This window comes from Erythrolamprus reginae, chromosome 3, assembly GCF_031021105.1.
Source record: "Erythrolamprus reginae isolate rEryReg1 chromosome 3, rEryReg1.hap1, whole genome shotgun sequence".
Classification (NCBI taxonomy): domain Eukaryota; kingdom Metazoa; phylum Chordata; class Lepidosauria; order Squamata; family Dipsadidae; genus Erythrolamprus; species Erythrolamprus reginae.
Genome location: NC_091952.1, coordinates 207,559,079 through 207,583,144, shown reverse-complemented (window position 1 = coordinate 207,583,144; position 24,066 = coordinate 207,559,079). Strand labels below are relative to the sequence as shown.

General features: G+C 38.1%; 1 protein-coding gene across 10 annotated transcripts in view; it reads right to left on the bottom strand.

Annotated features, from left to right (window-relative positions):
* DTNA (dystrobrevin alpha) overlaps positions 1 to 24,066 on the bottom strand; it is a 202,305-nt gene that overhangs the window by 138,161 nt on the left and 40,078 nt on the right. For 3 of the 10 annotated variants that reach the window (XM_070747715.1, XM_070747724.1, XM_070747723.1), the window contains exon 1: positions 18,598 to 18,686. The exons of 3 other annotated variants lie outside the window; for them this stretch is intronic. In XM_070747715.1, the coding sequence (XP_070603816.1) occupies positions 18,598 to 18,614 (17 nt within the window). In that variant the 5' untranslated portion in view covers positions 18,615 to 18,686. Of the gene's footprint in view, positions 1 to 18,597; positions 18,830 to 24,066 lie in introns of those variants that run through there. 4 more of the 10 variants (XM_070747717.1, XM_070747722.1, XM_070747720.1 and 1 more) reach the window with 4 other exon arrangements.

The window sequence follows — 24,066 nt, the reverse complement described above, 5'->3', positions numbered from 1 at the left end:
AAATCTTTTAAAACAAACAAGCAAGCAAACTACAAGAAGAAACCATTCTGGGGTTCTGATTATAAAAGCTTATGAGGACCCAAATTGTTGGGGGCAATATAATATGCTCTGTAAACTGCTTAGAGAGGGCTGTAAAGCATTGTAAAGCGGTATATAAATCTAAGTGCTATTGCTATATAGTATCTACTTCGATTATTCTCCTGGGATTTTGGATTTCCAAGTAATATAACTGCTGCCTGGTTTCCAATCCTCCCATTTCAGTGGAGGAAAATTCCAAATAAAAAGGGTCCAGAAATCCAGAACATCACATAGTCACCTCTTACCTCCAGTCAATACAAATGGGGCAGGGGGGAACTTTAATAAGGCAGAAGGCAGAAAGCGTGTTTACACTCCTCCAACTTCGGAACAATGAAAAAGCTTACATTTTTATCTATGCAAAATTTTAAAAAGAGAGGGGAAACAACTTTCGTATAGTGAATTATAATTAGTTTTATATATATTCATAGCACATTTATATATACGAATTCGTGACACTTAAATCAGTTTTGCAAACATGAAAAATAAACAGAAAGACTAGTTCTGATGCATGCAATCTAATTTTTCTCTGGTCTTCCAATTTCAAATCATTTTTCATATTATAGTAGAGTTAAGGAGTAACCTCTCAAACTACTATAATTTTGGGGGTGTAATTGATTATAAAAGCATCTAATATCCATTTCTACTATCCTCTTTTTATTTTTATTTTTAATTCAGCATTTAGTCTTCAAGAACATTAATATTCAAAATAACTTCTGTCCAATTATTTCCAAAAGAATAAATCTATAGGAAATTTGCAATCCAACTTAGGAACACATATGTTTGAAAATATGAAACTATACAAAACCTACAACCAATTTCAGCTAAACCTTCAAAGGTTTATAATAAATACCTGAAATTCTTTAATTAGATTGTGAAGCAATTTATACGTTTTATTTCTTAAAGGACTAACAAGCAGGGACAGTCTGTATACTGTACCTAACTGTCTATATTATTACTACATGAGAATGAACAAGAAGTATTCTTTCAGAATTGCTCTCCTACTAGCTATTTACACAGTCCTTGCTATTGCAGGATTCAAGTGTGCTTTCATTACCCCAGAGCCTGGAATGTCCTATTTGTGTGGTAGCAACTCAGCAAATTCTCAGATCAAAGCATACCGTGAACAAATGGGATGCTGACTCAGGAAAGGGCAACAGAATATACAGTATTTTATTTTAATCCATACTTTTGCAGATTGCACTATATGCTGAAGTCCTTATCAGAATGAGAATTCTTCTTGCACTGTCCTAGTAAGTTATTTGCAATTCTCATGTTCATGGTTTGGGCCACATTGTTTCAAAAATCATATGCCACATTTTAACATGCACTGCGTTATTGTAAACTGAATCTCATGCTATTTCATGTTATTATTTCAGCAAAATATTTATTACTTGATGCTACAGATTATTTTACATAACAATACACAAGTACATTCATTTGGGAAATATTGTAGTACTTCATTTAATGTTTTAAATTAAATATCATTAAGAAAAGAACAACTGAATGAACAAATACAAATGATAGCTCCTGAACTGGGAAAATGTCTATGAAACACAAGATAGGGTTTATTACTGCCTGCTATTTTCATAATAAAAATAATTTGCTCAGTTCATTTCAACTTATCTCCAATTTTCTCAGGAGCATTTATCAGTTTATAAGCATTCATTTTACTATGTAAATGCAATATTTAAATATATAAAAATTAAGATAGTCTTTCATTTATTACCACAACTACAGCTAGACACTAAATTTCTATTCTTCAAGACCTTTTAATATAAGGTCTTGAAGCCTAATCCCTTCTTTGGAACACTGAGTTGTTTAACCAATTAGTAAATCCGTCAAGATTTTAGGAATACTTGATGCTTAAAGCAATAGTCTGGACTGAAGTAACTTAGCCTTCGGGCTATACATTTAATGCCTGGGGGATGATAGAGATTTGCAGATCACTTCCAAGTACGACATGTTTACCTATTTCCCTCAGATCAACCTGATCCAAAAATGATAAGAATCAAGAATGCAAGCCTATCAGAATATTAGCACTAAGTCAGGACTTTTGTAATTACTCTCTCTGTAGCAGGGGTGTCAAACGTCACAGTGGTGTCATGTGACATTTCGGGACTTTCACACACACACCCTTTGATAAATTGGGTATGGGTATGGCCAGTATGTGATACATCCAGCTCGCAGGTCGGGAGTTTGACAGGCCTGATCGATAGAAAGACTCATGAGCAACCAAATTCTGATTAAGCATAGTTATGCCAAAAATATACACTGCTCAAAAAAATAAAGGGAACATTTAACAACACAATATAACTCAGAGTAAATCAAACTTCTGTGAAATCAAACTGTCCACTTAGGACGCAACACTGATTGACAATCAATTTCACATGCTGTTGTGCAAATGGAATAGACAACAGATGGGAATTATTGGCAATTATCAAGACACACTCAATTAAGGAGTGGTTCTGCAGGTGACGACTACAGACCACAACTCAGTACCAATGCTTTCTGGGTGATGTTTTGGTCACTTTTGAATGTTGGTTGTGCTTTCACAACTCGTGGTAGCATGAGACGGACTCTACAACCCTAACAGTGGCTCAGGTTGTGCAGCTCATCCAGGATGGCACATCAATGCAAGCTGTGGCAAGAAGGTTTGCTGTATCTTGCAGCGTAGTGTCCAGAGGCTGGAGGTACTACCAGGAGACAGGACAGGACACCAGTAGATGTGGAGGGAGCCCTAGGAGGGCAACAATCCAGCAGCAGAACCGCAACCTCCACCTTTGTGCAAGGAGGAACAGGAGGAGCATTGCCAGAGCCCTGCAAAATGACAAGCCACAAATGTGCATGTGTCTGCACCAATGGATAGAAACGGACTTCATGAGGATGGTAGGAAGGCCCAGCGTCCACAGATGGGGATTGTGCTCACAGCCCAACACTGTGCAGGATGCTTGGCATTTGCAACAGAACACCAGGATTGGCAAATTCACCACTGGTGCCCTGTGCTTTTCACAGATGAAAGCAGGTTCACACTGAGCACATGTGACAAATGTGACAGAGTCTGGAGACGCCGTGGAGAGCGATCTGCTGCCTGCAACATTTATTTATTTATTGGATTTGTATGCTGCCCCTCTCCGCAGACTCGGGGCGGCAACAGTGATAAAAAACAGCATGTAACAATCCAATACTACATCCTTCAGCATTACCAGTTTGGCAGTGGGTCAGTAATGGTGTGGGGTAGCATTTCTTTGAAGGGCTGCACAGCCCTCCATATGCTCGCCAGAGGTAGCCTGACTGCCATTAGGTACCGAGATGAGATCCTCAGACCCCTTGTGAGACTATATGCTGGTGCGGTTAGCTCTGGCTTCCTCCTAATGCAGGACAATGCCAGACCTCATGTGGCTGGAGTGTGTCAGCAATTCCTGCAAGATGAAAGGCATTGAAGCTATGGACTGGTCCGCCTGTCCCCCAGACTTGAATCCAATTGAGCACATCTGGGACATCATGTCTCACTCCATCCACCAACGTCTCATTGCACCACAGACCGTCCAGGAGTTGGAGGATGCTTAGGTCCAGGTCTGGGAGGAGATCCCTCAGGAGACCATCTGCAACATCATCAGGAGCGTGCCCAGGCATTGTAGGGAGGTAATACAGGCACGTGGAGGACACATACAATACAGAGCCTCATTGTGACTTGTTTTAAGGACATTGCATCAAAATGGGATCCGCCTGTAGTGTGTTTTTCCACTTTAATTTTTTGTGTGACTCCAAATCCATGCCTCAAAATTGGTTAATAAATTTGATTTCCATTGATGATTTTTGTATAATTCTGTTGTCAGCCCAATCAACTTAGTACCGAACAAAGTATTCAATGAGAATATTTCATTCATTCAGATCTAGGATGTGTTATTTGAGTGTTCCCTTTATATTTTTGAGCAGTGTACATTAGAAAGAGTCCTGTGATCACCATTTGCAACCTTCCCAGTTAGTTTTCAACAAGCAAAGTCAGTGGAGGAAACCAGATTCCATCAATGACCACCTGATTCACTTAACTGCAATGATTCGCTTAACAAATGTGGCAAAAAAGGTTGTAAAATGGAGCAAAACTCACTTAACAGCTACCTTGCTTATCAACAGAAATTCTGGGCTCAGATATGGTCCCAAGTTGAGAACTGTCTGTAAACACTAGAAAGAATAACTTTAATTTATTTGAGGAGCAGAAATTAAAGAATCTGTAGTCTTCTCCCAAAAGGACAGAATAATATAAACAACAATACAAATCTAAAGATATAATGATCTCCTGATCAACCAATTTGAGTTTATTTACTAACTTTTTCATCTACCAAACAGAATTGGCTAAATTCTAAGAATAATATAAATTTAAATCTTTCCCACCTTCATTATATACCTGTAGACTCATTTGCTCTGTAAATCCCTAATTTTCTGCTTCAAGTTGCTTCTGACATGGATATCAATTATTCATAGATTCTGTAACTAACATTGTCAACACTCTGGCTAACGTTTTGCAAGCTTGTTAAATGTTGGTTGATGCTAGTTGAACTTTACTTTTATTGGCACTGACTGTTTTATGCTAAAGAAAAATGAAATGACTATAAAGCAGCTCAGGTAGAAAACACCTGATAGGGCAACATCACCCAAAGAGTAGTGTCAGAATAAAGAAATTGGTTCAATTACTTCCTGGAATGGCTATTAAACCATTTCAATAAAATAAATCTGTAGATTCTATAAATTTAATCTATAAAATATTTCCATCCTCTATACAATGAAATGTAAAATATTCTGTACTATTTAAATCAAGCGCACCCAGACAGTCTAGAGAGGTTGATAAGTTTCATTACTAACTCAGAAGTTTTTCTTTTCAATCAGAATAAAAGCCAGGATTCATTTATATAATCACTACCTTCAGTAAAGCAACAATCCTCAATTAGGATTTTTTTTTAAATGGAGAAATTCTATTTACAAAACACTTACTGTGGTCAAACACTTTTCTGAAGACCATCAATAATTTACTTCCTAATAATAACATCCTAGTTATGTATGCTCTTTTATACTCTCTGGAACATATTCCCAAGTATGCTGCCAAAAAATTACAAGCTCATCTTGAAAAATTAGGTAGGAGAAATATGCAAAAAACTAATATCTGTGTACTCACTGGAATAAAAGTACAGGGCTAAATGTCAATCTCATAAAAGAGAAATGCATTATATAAAGTGAGGTAAAACTAAAAACGTACAGCCTGGTTATCGTTTCTTCCTTTTAGGTATCTAAAATAAAGGATAGTTTTTGCTGCACTGCTGAACATTCATAGCAAAGGCAAAGGCAAAGCCATGCACGTTGTTCACTTGCAGCTTTTAAACTGGGAAAAAATGGAAGATTGTTCTCATATTATTTCCCTCCTCCCTGTTGTGGTTAGCTCTGGCCCAGCTCCTGCCCCAAGGACTGTGGATGTGGGGGAGACATCCACATGCTGCAGGCCTGTTTTGCCCCCCCCCCCCCCCGGTGGAATCTGCTGATGAAGGCTCCTCTGACCAAGAAGACATGAGTGACAGGGAGGAGGAGAGTGTGGCAGACAGCTCAGAAGGAGATCAATTATCTAGCTCCTCCTTGAATTCAGAACAAGAGTTAATGATACAGCCATGCATGCGGAGAGAGATGCATAGGCAACAACAACTGAGAGATTATTATCAAAGAAAATGAGGCCACCTGTGGTTGGGTGGGGCTGTGGTAATTAGTGAGGCTGCTATAAATAGCAGCCTGTAGGTTTGGCCATTGTGGAGGATTATCTGATTGTTGTGTTTCGTGACTGCTTTACTGACTTTGACCTTTTGTGTGCTGATTTCCCCCCCCCCCCCGCTTTGAAACTAAACCAGAGCAAAGTGTGTTTCACTTTGTGAAAGAAGGAGGACTGTGAATTGCCTCACAGCTGCAAGCTAAGTATCACAGAACTGATAAGGGACTTGTACAAATTACCAGTTTGTTTGGAGACAAGTGCTCTTTGCTATACCAAAAGAGGGCTTAGTTTAAGTGATTTTTCATTATAAAGAACATTGTTTTGAATTTTCAAACGTGTGTGTGTCTGAAATTGGTACCTGTGAATTTTTGGGAGAAGTCTACCAGAGAGCCCGACAGAACACTCCCAACCCCTCAAAACTTTAAGTGGTGATTGTGTGGGATTTGGAGATTATGTGCAATTGCACTACTGAGAGCTGGAACAAGTAATTTCTGATTTACTATAGCAGAGTCTAACCATAGTGATTATTTTATTAATTTTGGCTACATCTCTTTCACCAAGAAGACACTGGATCCGGCTAGACAAGAAGAAAGGAAGAATTTTCATGCTGTAGTTAAGTCTCTTCAAGCAACTTATTCTTTCAAAGAATTGAAGCATGTCTCTGTCATTTTGTATCATAACTTTCTGGGGCTTTGATCCTGACTGCAGGCTTTTGCTATGATTCCTGGTTTCCATCTCTGCTAAAGTCACAATTCTCACAATTCTCAGTCCTAATACCCAAACTTACAAGTGAAGAAAGGAACAAGGAACTGTCACCGATGCAATGCTGAAATAATACAATGTTAGATATAATCCTGGCAAATTGTAATGTTAAATCATCATCAGAGCTAGCCAAAATTGGTGAACTTTTGAGGTTTATATTTACATTCATAAATCACAATAAAATTTTAACAGCCCCTCCATTGAGGGAAATGTTGCATACCCTTCATGTATATTCAATTAAAACAGTGTAATTTATTTAATTATCTTATGTATTGATGATTACTCAGTGCCTAGAAGATAATCTGAGTTCCATAATTATCCGTTTCCCAATTACACATACTCATGCACACATACAAATATACTACCATTCACCTCCATAGGAAAAGCAACTATAATGTCTTGACTTTAAAAAAAAATCTGGAAATGTTTGCATACAAGGCACGGGAAACTGTAAGTAGGTTTGCTAAGTGCTTCTTATATATCCCCAACTACCAGTGTAAGTAGTAAATAAAGCACTTTGAAATCCTTAGATGAACTCTGCTTTGGATGAAGGGCATTATTGCTGCATTAAATCATCTGTCTTCCTGGTATGAGAGAATGTGAAGAATGACAGTCATTCACTATCAATGTTCTCTTCTAAATTAAGTGTGTTGCTATCTTTCTCTCATCTCTAAGCTGATGGTATCCAAGGATGGTAGGCTGTCAGTTGAATCTGAGCAAAACCAGACTTTGGAAAGTCAGAATACAGTGATACCTTGTCTTACAAACTTAATTGGTTCTGGGACAAGGTTCTTAAGGTGAAAAGTTTGTAAGACGAAACAATGTTTCCCATAGGAATCAATGGAAAAGCAATTAATGCGTGCAAGCCCAAAATTCACCCCTTTTGCCAGCCGAAGCACCCGTTTTTACACTGCTGGGATTCCCCTGAGGCTCCCCTCCATGAGAAACCCCACCTCTGGACTTCTGTGTTTTTGCGATGCTGCAATTTCACTGAGGCTCCCCTCGCTGGGAAACCCCACCTCTGGACTTCCGTTGCCAGCGAAGCGCCTGTTTTTGCGCTGCTGGTATTCCCCTTGCAACATCACAAAAACACAGAAGTCTGGAGATGGGGTTTCCCATGGAGGGGAGCCTCAGGGGAATCCCAGCAGCGCAAAAACGGGTGCTTTGCTGGCAATGGAAGTTCGGAGGCGGTGCATCACAGTGGTGGCGGTGGGTTTGTAAGGTGAAAATAGTTTGTAAGAAGAAGTAAAAAAATCTTAAACCCCGGGTTTGTATCTCGAAAAGTTTGTATGACGAGGCGTTTGTAAGCCGAGGTATCACTGTATTAAGGAAAAATACAACAAGTACCCTGGGGTGCCTCAGTTTACTACAATATAAAATATTCAGGTTTGTTAAATAAGCATAGAATAGTAACATAACAAGTGGCAGATAGGTGTAGTGGTTGAGGCATGAGGCTACACAGTGGGAATCTATGACTTCCAGCTCTGCCTTAGGCACAAAGCCAACTGGGTGATCTTAGGCCAGTCACTCTCTTTCAGTCCTAGGAAGTAGGCAATGTCAATGCCAAGAAAACTGCAAGGACTTGTCTAGGTAGTCGTCAGGAGTCAACACTGACTCAAAGGCACCCCCCCCCCCCAAAAGCCATAATCTTTTCTGTCAACAGGAAATCTTCACTGTTTAGTTCTTTGGCACTATTAAGAAAGTAATTTTAGTTGGAAAACACAGTGTGAGAGAGGCAGTTTGAAAGTGAGGCTTATATTAAACTCATGAAAGAATATAAATAACCATATACAGTAGTCCCTCACCTATCGCTGGTGTTACGTTCCAGACCCGGCCGCGATAGGTGAAATCCGCGAAGGGGGAATTTATCGACTGATAGTACTTATTTAAGTATTTATATTGTAATTGTTTGGTAAGTTTTCATTGTTTTAAGTGTTTATAAACCCTTCCCACACAGTATTTATTTTAGATACAGTATTTAAATACAGTATTTACAATTTTAGATATTTTTTTTTGAAAAACCTGCCGATCGAGTTCCGCAGGCTGTTTAAATCTGCCGATCGACTTCCTCAGAAACCCGTGAACCAGCGAAGATCCGCGAGTGATTTTTCTCATTAATATTTCTTGAAAACCCGCGATGAAGTGAAGCCGCAGTAGGTGAAGCGCGATATAGCGAGGGACTACTGTATGCTTTTGTTTTGGAGCAGGATAATATATACACGGGATTACTTATCAATAAGCATCAGCACTTGAAACAGGAGAAACACAATGTTTGTCAATCTAGAGAGAGAACATGCATTTAAGACCTGAACAGACCGCTACCTTTTTTAGCTAGACACTCATATTTCATGGTATTTCACATATCTCAAAGAGATTTGCCAGTGTATTTATACTCAAATTACAGTTCTTTACCAGTAGAACATAGATAATAGCATGATATATACTGCTCAAAAAAATGAACACTTAAATAACAGAATATAACTCCAAGTAAATTAAACTTCTGTGAAATCAAACTGTCCACTTATGGAAGCAACACCGATTGACAATCAATTTCATTTTGTTGTCAGCACATTCAACTTAGTACAGAACAAAGTATTCAATTAGAATATTTCATTCATTCAGATCTAGGATGTGTTATTTGAGTGTTCCCTTTATTTTTTTGAGCAGTGTGCATTCCCTCCATCATGAAACGTAAAATAGGGTATGACAGCCATGCAAGGGTTAAAATTCACTTTCCTCACCTGGAGAGGGAGAGTTTGAAGGATGTTGAGGATTGTCAAAGATATTGACAAAATTGAACGGGTCCAAGGATGGGCTACAAGAATGGTGGAAGGTCTTAAGCATAAAACGTATCAGGAAAGACTTAATGAATTCAATCTGTATAGTCTGGAGGACAGAAGGAAAAGGGGGGACATGATCGAAACATTTAAATATGTTCAAGGGTTAAATAAGGTCCAGGAGGGAAGTGTTTTTAATAGGAAAGTGAACACAGGAACAAGGGGACACAATCTGAAGTTAGTTGGGGGAAACATCAAAAGCAACGTGAGAAAATATTATTTCACTGAAAGAGTAGTAGATTCTTGGAACAAACTTCCAGCAGACGTGGTTGGTAAATCCACAGTAACTGAATTTAAACATGCCTGGGATAAACGTATATCCATTGTAAGATAAAATACAGGAAACAGTATAAGGGCAGACTAGATGGACCATGAGGTCTTTTTCTGCCGTCAGTCTTCTATGTTTCTATGGTTAAAAGATATAATTAGCTCTAAGGATTGTTGTGATAGGAGTGGGTGAACAAAGAAAAAAGTGCATTTACTGGTTTTGGCTCTGGTGAAGTCTTAAAACAAATCCCTAGAGTCCAAGTAAAGGACTACAAGAAGGCTTTCTTCTGGGAAAGGGCAGTGATGAAGGAGTTAAATTAAGAACATGAAGTAACATATGAAAACTAATCAAGGAGAGAACCAATCTAGAACTAAGGAGAATTTTCCTGACAGAACAATTAATCAGTAGAAAAGCTTGCCTCCAGAAGTTGTGGGTGCTCCACAGGGGTGGGTTCCAACTTACCTTGCTGCCGGTTTGCTTTCTCCCATGCCATATCAGCGCACCTCACGCATATTCGCAGGGCAAACCCCACCCCCATTTTTAAAAAAATACTGAAAACAAAACGGAAACGCACAGGCAGTGCGGGAAACCTGGCTTCCACACATGCATAAAAGAGGAGGGGAATCTGAAAATATCAAAAAATATTGCAATTAAAAAAAAAAAAAGATGGCGGCATCCACGACTGGCACTGGCCAATCCGGATTGGTGACATCATCATGACATCACCAGCAGGTCACTACTGGTTTGGTCAAACAAGTCCAGGCTTGGCTCAGGGCTTCTGTTTGCGCATGGGGTTGTATTAGAAGACCACCAAGGTCCCTTCCAACTCTGTTATTCTGTTACATATATAAGTAGCAACCATAAACCATGAATAAATATGCACAGGAGCTTTCACTGCTTATTAAAATAATTGTACACCAGAAAAGACTTGCCTTGGATCTTTTTGTTTGACATCTATCTGGGGAAAAACCTGAGGAATGCTAGGAATTAAAAAAGGATGAGGGTGTGAAATAAATAGATAGAAGGTAGCCCAGTTTTAGTATGTCATCAATTACTACTGGTACTTCCCAAATAGAAACATAGAAACATAGAAGTCTGATGGCAGAAAAAGACCTCATGGTCCATCTAGTCTGCCCTTATACTATTTTCTGTATTTTATCTTAGGATGGATATATGTTTATCCCAGGCATGTTTAAATTCAGTTACTGTGGATATATTCATAAATATAGATGACAAGCCAGTAATTCCTCATTCCGTAGGTATTTATTTTTTTCCAAGGAAAATACGTTACATTCTTACCATTAGCACAATCTAATCTGGAAATTACATGATTCAGGACAAAAAATCTCATCCTAATTCTTACTGTAAACTACACTTTGTAGAAGAAAATTCCTGATTACACATTCTACTAAGCCATAAATCTTAGTAATGTATAACAATTACTGTGGCTGAGCATGCCTGGCAGTGGCAGCTAAGTCAAAACCAAACAAATCACAATATAAATGAGCGTTTAACGTATGGTTTAATCCTAGTGTTTATCTTGAGTGTATCACATGGAAAATATTCCATGGAAAGTATTTCACGTAGAATAGCACACAGCAAGGTTAAAGCGCTTCAACCAGTTCCTTAAATAATTGTAGATATGAATGATGCCTAAATAGACAGGATGTACTTCCACCGTATTTGCCTATCATACAAATTTGAAAAATGGTATCAAGTTCAATAGTCTAAGCCAGTGTTTCCCAACCTTGGCAACTTGAAGATATCTGGACTTCAACTCCCAGAATTCCCCAGCCAGCAAATGCTGGCTGGGGAATTCTGGGAATTGAAGTCCAAATATCTTCAAGTTGCCAAGGTTGGGAAACACTGATATAAGCAACCCAATATAGTATGCACTGAATTACTATGATTTGCCAGGAAAGGACTTTTAAGTGATCATCTTTAGCCACACTAACTATGTTTTATTATTTGTTGTGACACTATATTCCTATCTACTTATTGCATCTCATGTTGATTTGTTCGTACTTAAAGGCTTCAGTGGAATCTGGTAATTCATACAGAAAGAAGGGATGTTAATAAAATTAGAACTGAATGTTTATCCTAGTGAGGAAACAGTACAAAAGCAACAGAACACATGGAGGAAAGAGAGAGACAAAGGAGGAAAAATTCTACAGCACAAAACCCTTGATAAAATCAAAGTCTGTGATGCTGAATTCAATTTTAATGAAAAAGGAAGTAAGTTTTAAGTAACAGAGCTACTGTAATATATTTTTTTCTAATGTAACCGAATGACAAGTGATAAGATGAAAAAAAAAATTCCTTCCAGGAAGGTAACAATGCCCTTCAGTTCTCCTGAATGCAGCTGCCAGCACAGGAGCTGTATAAGAGCCAAACAATGCCTGTGGCAATATCTATGAAATGAATGTGTTATCCTTCAAAGCATGTCTGATTAATGCTTCAAAATCCCAAATATTAATTAGTACTTTACAGTTGCTGAACCAGCCTATGCCAAGCTTCTTTTTCTCCCACTCAAACCTTTTTGCAGTACCTACAAGTCTTGTTTCTCTGATGTGAGCATTTAGCTGATCTGAATTGGTGGCTGGGTGATAAGCATGATAGGAAGTGCAATATGGCAACTTCAGAGATGCAGTTGGTAAAAGGTTCATTAATATCTCTCCATCTGGGTACTTTATAGATTAAAAGAGGCATCGGACAGGCCCTACTGACTGCTTTGTACCACAAGTCTTCTCAGTGACTGTGAGGGGAGCAGAACCCCCAGTACGTCAACACAAAGTTTTTCTTTCTCTTAAAACATTTTCAATTTGTCCCATCCCCGAGAACAGTAACCTACAGAATGCTGCCACCATCCTGGTGCCAGCTGCCTTTGAGTTGTGACTTGCTTCTACTTGTAAAATGACCCAGCAGCACATGCTACGTAGCATTATTAAACAATGGCAGCATTCTCCCCAATCCGCACAGCATTTTGGAGGAAGATTACTAAAACAAAAGAAAAGAAGAAAGTTCAGCAAATACCCACTAACCAGTTTTAGCTCACAAAGGTGTGGTCTCTTCACCCTCCCTCGATATGGATAGTTGCACCAAAGTCCAGATTGATTGACACCTGACATTCACTATAGTAGGATCCTATACTAACCCAACCTTAACCTTGAATACTAAGCAAAGAGAAGATAGCAACTAATACTCCGATGATGCAATTGACTGAAGAAAACACTATTTTCCAAGAGCAATGAAAGACTGAGATGCATTTTTTCCTACCCATTGTCTAATGAAGTATAAAAATGCCTGTCTACAGGCAAATGCAACAATTGGCCTCTGCCTGGCGAATCAGGGATCATCAACAAAAAGAAAGCAGGGCTAGAATATAAAACAGACTGAGTTGGAATTTTAATTTGTTTTAATTTAATTAGATATGGATAATGTTATTTTCCAGGGGGTATGATGGCTCAGCAGTTAAAGATGCTTGCACAGATGACAGCCCGGGTTCAAGACCGGAGCTCGGCGCAACATGGTGACTTCCCCCAGCTCCTGCCCACCCAGCAGTTCTAAAGCATGCAAATAGATTAATAGGCGAACTTCAGTGGCAAGGTAACAATGTTCTGTGCGCCTTTGGGATATAGCCACGCTGGCCATGGAAATTGTTTTCGGACAACATTGGTTCTCTTGCCCAAGAAATGAAGATGAGCACCAAGCCCTAGAGACAGATACAAAAGGAAACCTTTATCTTTACCTTTAATATTACTTTCCATGTTTTTTATAATTCTTTGAGGAGTCTGCAGAACGATACCTCAAACAAAATATATGTGTTCTTGAATATTGTGTAGGCTGCTGTTCCATTTCTAAATTCAATTCAAGGTGCTAATATTTTCAAAATCCTACATTAGTTGGGAGTTACATAGCCTCCACCTCCGTACTTTAGAATTTTGAGATAATCATATAAATTATTTGGGAGGAAGAACAGCATAAAAATAACTAATAATTAATAGTGCTTCTGCCTCCCGCTAGTTTTTTTTTCCTAGAGAGTCACTTACTTACTTAGATATTCTAAAGTTTCTGTAGTTTTTTTTAATGATTTTATGTAGTTTTATCATTATGGTAAAAACATGTATATAGTGATTAAATAACAAATGAGAGAGAAAGAGTTTTCAGAAGCACCAATTTGGAAATACAACAAACAACTGAAATTGTTGTAGATGGTAAAACTAATAACTGCACACCTGCATAATATCAACTCTACTCTAAAAGAGCAATTTTAGTTTAATAGCTCTTATAATCAAAGCTGGAAAACACTCTTTCATGCTTTATGGACAAGTTTAACATGACAGTTATTTACATTGGTCAAAGAATTGATTGAAAGACTGACCTATTTTCACAGAACATTATTATGTTCAGGAACGTACAAACTATTTTTTTTTCTTACACGGAATTTTAGATCTGGAGTTTAAATCATTAAAATGCAAGATAGTTTCTGAACACAACTCATAACATACTCAGGTATGCTTTTAAAAGCCATGTATTTACTACGTTTTTGCACACTGAGTCATACTGGATGTCATAACTTTGCCAGCTTTAGTAAAGAAAATGTAAACTATGATAAAAATGGGACAGGACTGTGCCCGTCTGATTTATTTCTATCCATTCTTCTTTGGTAAATATTTTTCAGTTTTTCCTTTCTAGAGAATTCCTCCCCCCCCCCCAAACCCCATGTAGTTTCCCATTAACCTATAAACAGATCACAAAGAAAGAGACAGGATTAATGACCTGTGAAATAAGTACAGTACAATGGGTACTGGCTAATCTTTGATAACTTAACCCAAAGGTTTCAGTTATAAAGCGCACTTAAATTGTGGCCAACTTTTGAACATGATGAACCAAAGTGGATTCAGAATATATTTTCTGGAGCTATATATAAAATGGTTACAGATGCAAACAATTTGCCAAAGAACAAATCCTGAAATTACTGCTAAAGATTTTTTTCATGTTATTTAGTGGAAGAGCGATTACTGGTTTCAGTAAGTAATAAAGTCACTTGACCTCATGCTATAAAAAAGTTAAACATCTAAACATCATAGCAAGCCCACAGGCAGCAGTTAATATATTAAAAGCAACAGCACGTTTGTTCCCACAACACATTGGATTCAGCTTTTCGGAGAAGAGATCTCCTTTCATATTACAATGTGTTCCAATCTATATTTCATCATTCACATTCAATACAGAAAATGTTGGCTGGATTTTGCTGCCTGCATTATCCACTCAGGAGAAATTTAGTTTAGTGGCTGAATTATCTTCATGGAAAAGAAGGAATCCTTGATAAATTACAAAACTCATAGCTTCCTTAGAATACATTTTGAAACCAACAGTGAATTACTCTTTGGGCCTGCTTTAATAGCAAAGGAAAAGTGAAATTAATTTGTAAGTGTATTCTTCAGCATATTATGAATTACTTTCCATTTCATATAGAATAGAATAGAATTATTTGATTGGCCAAGTGTGATTGGACACACAAGGAATTTGTCTTGGTGCATATGCTCTCAGTGTACATAAAAGAAATATAGATTTGTCAAGAATCATGTAGTACAACACTTAATGATTGCCATGGGGTTAAATAAGCAATGAAGAAACAATCAATATTAATAAAAATCTTAGGATACAAGCAATAGGTTACAGTCATACAGTCATAAGTGGGAGGAAATGGGTGATATCAAATGTTCAGCAGAATTAGGCACAAACTAACTAGCTGCTAAACTGTTAAACTACGCAAAATATAAATGAACAGGCGCCCCTGAATACATTTAACTTTAACTTATATTTATAGTCCATTCATATTTTGCTTTGTTGACACGTACTATGTGAATCAGTGAAAAAGTGTGAGATGGATGTTGCCTCAAATACACATTTAAAAGGTTAAATATGGAAACATTTATTGTAGTCTTATGACATAGAATATTTATTTTCTAGGACTAGGTCATAAAAGCTGCACAAAAATGTCACATTTGAGATGTTGCTGAAGGCAAGATTTACTGTAGCCAGAAACAACTATTCATTTTTTTATTATCTTTTTGAAATATTTTTTGGCTTTGGAATCAAATCTCACTGGACCAGAGTTTTGACACATCTATATATGGTCTAAGGCAGGGCTGTCAAACATGCCCATGCCTGGTATAACAAAGAGGAAAAAAGTCACAATACATCACATGATGATGCTATGACGACACGAATTTGACACTCCTGATATAGGGTATGGCGTAATTTCCCCCCCAACATATCCTAATGCATACAAACTGTATTTGTTCTAGTCCAGGTGTTTCAAATTTGATTTCATTGAGGGCCGCATCCAGGTTGTGTTTAACTTTAGGGGCCAGAGTAGGCACGGCCAGGATGCAGATGGCCAGCTTGACATCACTTTTGTCAGGGGCGCCTGTGGTCCAAACACACTGCCAAAGAAAAGTCTCCCAAGCTCCATTTTCTGCTGAGACAGTGTCCTGCAACTCTCTGTCAGCAAAAATAGAGCTCAGGAGGGCCACATTTTCACTGGCAGAGGCACCATGGGCCAGTCCTTCACTATTTCCAGGATAGTAGATGATTTAGCTTTACTAGATAAATGGTCAAAGCAATGGAAACTGCAGTTTAATGTTTCCAAATGTAAAATAATGCACTTGGGGAAAAGGAATCCTCAATCTGAGTATTGTATTGGCAGTTCTGTGTTAGCAAAAACTTCAGAAGAGAAGGATTTAGGGGTAGTAATTTCTGACAGTCTCAAAATGGGTGAGCAGTGTGGTCGGGCAGTAGGAAAAGCAAGTAGGATGCTTGGCTGCATAGCTAGAGGTATAACAAGCAGGAAGAGGGAGATTGTGATCCCCTTATATAGAGCGCTGGTGAGACCACATTTGGAATACTGTGTTAAGTTCTGGAGACCTCACCTACAAAAAGATATTGACAAAATTGAACGGGTCCAAAGACGGGCTACAAGAATGGTGGAAGGTCTTAAGCATAAAACGTATCAGGAAAGACTTAATGAACTCAATCTGTATAGTCTGGAGGGCAGAAGGAAAAGGGGGGACATGATCGAAACATTTAAATATGTTAAAGGGTTAAATAAGGTTCAGGAGGGAAGTGTTTTTAATAGGAAAGTGAACACAAGAACAAGGGGACACAATCTGAAGTTAGTTGGGGGAAAGATCAAAAGCAACGTGAGAAAATATTATTTCACTGAAAGAGTAGTAGATCCTTGGAACAAACTTTCAGCAGACGTGGTTGGCAAATCCACAGTAACTGAATTTAAACATGCCTGGGATAAACATATATCCATTGTAAGATAAAATACAGGAAATAGTATAAGGGCAGACTAGATGGACCATGAGGTCTTTTTCTGCCGTCAGTCTTCTATGTTTCTATGGTCCCACGGGCCAGATCTAAGCATCCCGCAGGCTGGATCCGACCCCCAGACCTTGAGTTTGACACTCCTGCTCTATTCACTTGAATAGTTGAAAGATTTTCAGCTGGGTCTTTAGCACATCCCTCTCCTTATATGTACGAAAACATGTAAAGGAGGATTCTCTCTCCACCTCCAGCTTGTAGCACAAACTATCCTTCTACTTATAATCTCCATTTTTCCATCTGAATGTTTAATTGATTCTTATAAATGTTTTTATTTCCTTTCAGTCATAATAACTAGGAAGAATTTTAAAAATAACTAAACTTCCAACATTTATTTTTCTCATTATAGCCCAAAATATTCCAGAGCATGACAAATTGGTATTAGATAACCAGCAAAAGGAACCAAATGTCAAATACTGTACATAGACTTTTCCATCAAATAAGAACAATTGTAGTCATGTGTGGCACTTTATATTTTAGAGAAATATTCTCTAAAGACTATAAATAACTCTTGATATATTAACTAGAGTACTAAGAATTCCATATTGGCCATAAAAACAAAAAAAAACCACATACCAAAACAATCCTGAAATACTTTATTGTCCTCCAGCTATTTATAAGAAACTTTCTTACACATAAGTTCAAATGTGGGAAGCATAGAATATATATTTATAATTTAATTTATAAAAAAATATTACTGTTTTAGATAGATAGATAGATAGATAGATAGAAACATTTTTAATAAATTGCAATGTCTAAAAGTCTGACAATTAAAAAAACCCTATAATATAAAAATACACAATGATCTGCATAACACATTAATTGAGGAACATAGATACAAGTATGCCATAAGTCCTTTCCTACTTATTTTTTTTTTAAATCAATATTTTCATAAAATCCACCTTCCACAGGCCAAGGCAAACTTCTATTGTAAGTACTGTATATTATCCAATGTTTTTACAAACTCTAGTTTGTGAAATACATATTTTTAATTCAACATAAAATACATAATGCAAGATACAGGATACAAAAGATGGTTCAGTAGGAGAATTAGGGGGAAAACATAATTTTTCAGAGTACTGAAATATAATTGCAATTACAAGAGTGATACTGAAAAAGAGCCAAGACAGAACCAAAAACACCAGGCTGATGTTACAATGACCTGCTATTGTGCCATGTTTTAAAAACTGAAGGAAAAGGGTAGTAAAATAGAAAAAAAACTGGATTTTTTCAGTGCAACATGTGAAATGGAATTTGCATTTCTCTAGGAAAATTAAACGAGGTTAGAATGAAATGCCACTTTTAAACTACACAGTTAGGACTAGCAAAGAAAAAGGGATCTTTAAATAGAGTTCTATCATAGTGTCAGCCTGCCAAAGCACCCCCTTTGAGCCTCATAAAATTCAACCATGGAACATTATCTCTAAGTATGACTCTATGAAATGCTTAGAGCAGAGGAAGCCAAGCATGGCAAAGCACGGAATTTAAATAAAGCACTTGCTACTTACCCTGTAGTTTGCACCATGATCAGATCACCCTCCCTAATAATTCCAATGCATTGTCTGAAAAAGTGGGAACTAAATCCTGCCGGGGTGGTGGTGGTGGAAAGCAAGCGGAAAGTTCCAAAAATCCAGAGATCTATAAGACACGCAAATGTAAACCCCTGCCCAAGATGCTGGGTAGGCTGTGTGTCTATCTTTAACTTGTAACTGATTTGGTTTCACATTCCACTGAAGTCCTGCTGGCAAATGCATTTGCAGAGCTTACCAATCACAAACAGTCAGATCCACTCCCTTTCGCCTCCTCTCTCCCACCCACTCCCCTGTTACTCCACCCTCCCGATTCCTCTTTTGGAGAGCCCATGCAGCTCCCTCGCCTCTGTGCTTTAACCTATTTCTGCAAGATGAAAGGAAAGAGTTTACTAATCTTTGCTATCCAAGCATAAATAGATAGCATTGTGGCTTTGCAGCCAACAGTAAACTATCTTCCGAACGTGGCTGTCCAGGAAAGGCATGTTCTGCTAGTAACATTCTTGAGAGCCTGCAACAACAGAGTACAGGAACAATCTTGCCTTTCACTGTGTGCCTAATTCTATAGGTTAACATCATAGAGTGTACATCACCTCTTAACTCCTGAATGAAAAGTTTAACATCCACTGAATTCAGGGTGAATAATCCCTAAAATAATATTTGCACATAGCTCCCCAGCTGCTCAGGAAGAAGGGGACAATATGTAAACAATTCTATTGGAGGTAAATAAAGCAACATTGAAGAAAAGGTACGTAGTAATGCAGCCTGACATAAGTTATAAATCTGTTGCTGTTCCTGTTGGAGGTGTCTTGAGATTATCCAGCTTTGTGGGGTAGTTGTTGAGCTCAGTTTTTGCAGACATAAAGTAGGATACATTTTTTGTTCTTGGCTTGGTTGTGTTTTTGTTGTTGCATTCGGTGTTAGTATTGAAATTGTCTGATTGTGTCTTCCCAACATAAAGCTCAACTTTTGATGAGTCTATGGACAGCTCCCTTTATTTTTCTTCTACTTTTTCCTTTTCCCGGACAGTAATATGGAAACGGGATTGCCATTGTTTTCCTTTGAGATTTTGCTTGGGATTTCCTATAGTTTTTTTTTTAAATCTACTATTAGAACAGTTCGATTCAGCTTCATTTTTTGAGGTCAAAGCTGGCTAGGTAGGTTCATATTGCATTAGTGTATTGTCATCTGCTATTTTGTAATGGAAAGTCAATACAACATAACCTCAGAAGCAGCAATGCCACAGAGTATGAATGTATGTGTGAGAGAATATGTGCAAAGAATAGCTATCCTAAGATGGCATCTGCAATTTTAAAATAATTATTTAGTTAAAAATAATAAAATACTAGGTTATTTGACCCAAAACCCTGAATGAATTGTATTACAGCTCCTTCACTTTATGGTACAGTATATCCTACAAAAGCAATCCTATGAGATAGGTTAAACTAAGATGGAAGGATTTAGGCCAAATCACCTTGGCCTGCCCTGAGACTGGGGTTGACTGGAGCTGAATTTCTATTATTTAGTATCTTAATTACAAATTACAGTGGTACCTCTACTTAAGAACTTAATTCGTTCTGTGACCAGGTTCTTAAGTAGAAAAGTTTGTTAATAGAAGCAATTTTTCCCATAGGAATCAATGTAAAAGCAAATAATGCTGCAAACCCATTAGGAAAGAAATAAAAGCTCGGAATTTGTGTGGGAGGAGGAGGAGGAAGAAGAGGAGGACAGTTGCCGCTGAAAAAAGAAGGTGAGGTGAGAGGAATTTAAAAAATCTAAAACATTAAGGTTTTTTAAAAAAAGAGGGACTCAGAGGCGGCAAGGAGGAGCACGCACCTATCATACACCCAGCGCGAGGCTGCCTCCCATACACTGTGCCAGAGAGAGAAACCCAGGCAGGCGAGAGGGAGGAACCTTGACCGAAAGGCGGCGGCTGCTGCAGCTGCTACCTGCTTCCTCTTCCTTCCCATGCTGAAGGGCTCCCCTCTTTTCTCGCTTGCTTGCTTTGTAGTCAGCGCCTTTCCTTCACTGTGGTGACTCCTCGGTTTGGCTGAAGCCGAGTTGATCCGGCTGGGGCCAAGCACGCCCTTTTGCCTTTCCACGCCCAGATGGTCTGGGAGGCAACCTCACGCCGGGTGTATGGGAGACAGTGTGAGGGAGCCACCACAGCGAAGTGGTTTATTCCCTCTCCAAGCGCCCAGAGAAAGGGAAATGCTTTGCTCGCTCTGGACTGCCACAGCCTCCTTAAGCGCCACTGAAAGGCTCCTCTGGCAGCCCAGAAAAGCCCAAGATGGCTGGGATTAAAGAGGGAATGGCAGGAAACTGACCAGGCCTTCGTGCTGCTCTCAAATTTTCTGGGAAATTTTTCCAGGCTCAGGTTCTTAAGTAGAAAATGGCTCTTAAGAAGAGGCAAAAGAAATCTTGAACACCCGGTTCTTATCTAAAAAAGTTCTTAAGTAGAGGCGTTCTTAGGTAGAGGTACCACTGTATTTAAATTGGCCATTTATTATAATATTTACGTTTTCTTTCTAAAGGCCATCTAGATCATTTACAAAAGGTCATAATTCATTTTTGGGTAACCAACTAAGCTGCAAAAGCTTAAACCTTGCAGTTATTTACTCTTATACGTACTTTTTTTGTTGGCACAGAGACACGAGAAAAGGGTTGCCAGCTGATTTCCAGGAAAAAGGTAGATGAAATGGGATACTCCAGCCAGATCTATTATTAATGGTTCCTTGCTGACTTGTCTTGTATTAAAGCAATGATTGGCTGAAATCCTGTATACATTTTCCTGGGAGTAATTCCTACCAAATTCAATAAGGCTAGCTTCTGAATAGCTTATGAAACATGAGTGGAGAACGTTGGATTTCCAGATATTGGTAAATTAAAATTTCCAACATCCTTTCTATTAGCTAAGGAGCTACTAGCATTGATCTAATTATTCCTAAGCAATTGGAAACCTGTCTTCTAGTCTAGACAGAAAACTCTATACTATTTCAGACAAAAGGTTTACAATCTTTTCTAAAAAGCTTCCACTATTCCAGAACTTCTGGAGGCTAATCATTCTACTAATTAACTGTTCTAACTGTCAGCAAATTTATCCTTAGTTTTAGGTTGCTTCTCTTTGATTAGTTTTCGACCGCTACTTCTTGTAATGCCTTTAGGTACTTTGGACAATAATTGAACCTCTCCTCTTTGTGATAACCTTTAATTAGAATAGAATAGAATAGAATTTTTATTGGCCAAGTGTGATTGGACATACAAGGAATTTGTCTTGGTGCATATGCATAATTTGTCTTGGTGCATAATTATTGGAACAATGCTATCATGTCACCCCTAGTTATTTTAATTCCTGCAAATGTTCTTCATATGTTTTAGTTTCCAGACCCCTAATCACCTTTATTGCTCTTCTTTGCATTCTTTCTAGAATCTCAACTTTTTTACATCATGACAGCCAAAACTGCATACATTGCGGTCTTACCAAAGCATATAAAATGGTACTAACACTTCACATGATCTTGATTTTATCCCTCTGTTAATACAGTCTACATTAGCCCTTCTCCAATCATCTGGTATTTCCCCGGTGCCCCAGGATTTTGAAAAATATGGTTCAGTAGTTTTGAGATCACGTCTGACAGTTCCTTCAGAACCTTGGGGTATAATCCATCTGGTCCTGGTGATTTGATTTTAACCCAGTTAAAGTAGTTGTCTCTTCCTTTCATATTGCTGGAGACTTACACAGGATCAACTATGGAGCATTTTTCATTTTTATATCCCAGTTTCATATTTCTCCTTCAGCTATATTTGAGACTACCCGTTTGATATCTTTTTAGGGCAGGTGATATTTATTTATTTATTTTATTTTATTTGTATGCCGCCCTTCTCCAAAAACCCAGGGCTAATTGACTAAATTATCAATTAGTAACTCCGACTCTGAAAATATATATTGCAGTAGAACATGTTAGAATCACAATAGTTATGAAGCTGGTGTAACTCTCTAATTGGCATAATAATTATCCATCCATCAAGTGTTAATTCATTAAAATCAAACACATGTTCTAATATGGATTTTCTTAATGAACATTTTAAGTAATTCAGGAAACAAGAACCAAAACAGTAAATCATATGAATGAAAGCGAGTACACATTTCCTAGGATTATGTAGGGACCAGAGGTTTTGTCTCCCAAGCTTTTGAACTAGTGCTGGAGTCCATCTTAAGGAAACTTCTCTCTAGCAGACTGTGTGCTGCTCTGTGTGTGGCAATATAAATACCATGCACAGAATAGCACACACACTCTCCTAGAGAGAAGTTCTCTGAAGATAAGTTCTAGCATGAGTCCAAAAGATCGGAAGACAAAACCTCTGGTGTCAGCGATTGATCCAGATTGTTGTTGTTGTAAGTTGTGAAGTCGTATTTGGCCCATCGCAACCCCATGGACAACAATCCCCCAAGTCTTCCTATCCTCTACCATCCTCTGGAGTCCATTTAAGTTCATGCCTACTGCTTTGGAGACTCTATCCAGCCATCTCATTCTGTCGTCCGATTTTTCTTTTGCTCTCAAGATTTCCCAGCATTAGTCTCTTCTCCAGTGAGTCCTCCCTTCTCATTAGGAGGCCATTTGAGTTTCATCTTCAGGATCTGGCCTTTTAAAAAGCAGTCAGGGTTATTTCTTCTAGGACTGACCGGTTTGATCGTCTTGCAGTCCAAGGAATTCGCAGAAGTCTTCTCCAGCACCATAGTTCAAAGGCCTCAATTATTTGGTGCTAAGCCTTTCTTATGGTCAAAATTTCACAACCATATATTGCAACTGGGAAAATCATAGCCTTAACTATACACACTTTTACTGGCAGGATAATGTTTCTGGTTTTTAGTATGCTATCTAGATTGCCATAGCGTTCCTCTCTAGGAGAAAGTATCTTTTAATTTATTGGCTGCTGTCCCCATCTGCGGTGATCTTGGTGATCCAGATGGGATCCTGCTAAATCATATGAATTATTAAGCTCCTGGAGATGAAAAACTTGAAAAAATATAAATTTACCATTGAAGGAATTTCAATAACAGAGTAATATGGCAGCACATTTTATTTTTATTGAGTTCAAACCTTGCAATATTTGCAATTTAGTTGCTTAACTTAAAAAGCTGTTTTATTATTAATGTTTAGAATTGAACTAAACTCAACATGTTGCATTTATGACAGAGGGTTAACTACCTTCATGCTAGATTCTCCAACGTACACACAATACTTACTACTAACAAGAAAAATATTCAATATATTGCTACTCAATTCGTAATGGAGAGGGCCTTATGCTGCTTAAGTACCTAATAACTGCCACCAATTTGTTGCTAATTCTATTTTTTCCACAGAGAATGGTATTTGTGAAGCAGAACTCTTCTGGCAAGAGCTGTTTTTTCCACACTAAGCCTGAGGAGAAACTATTTTAACAATT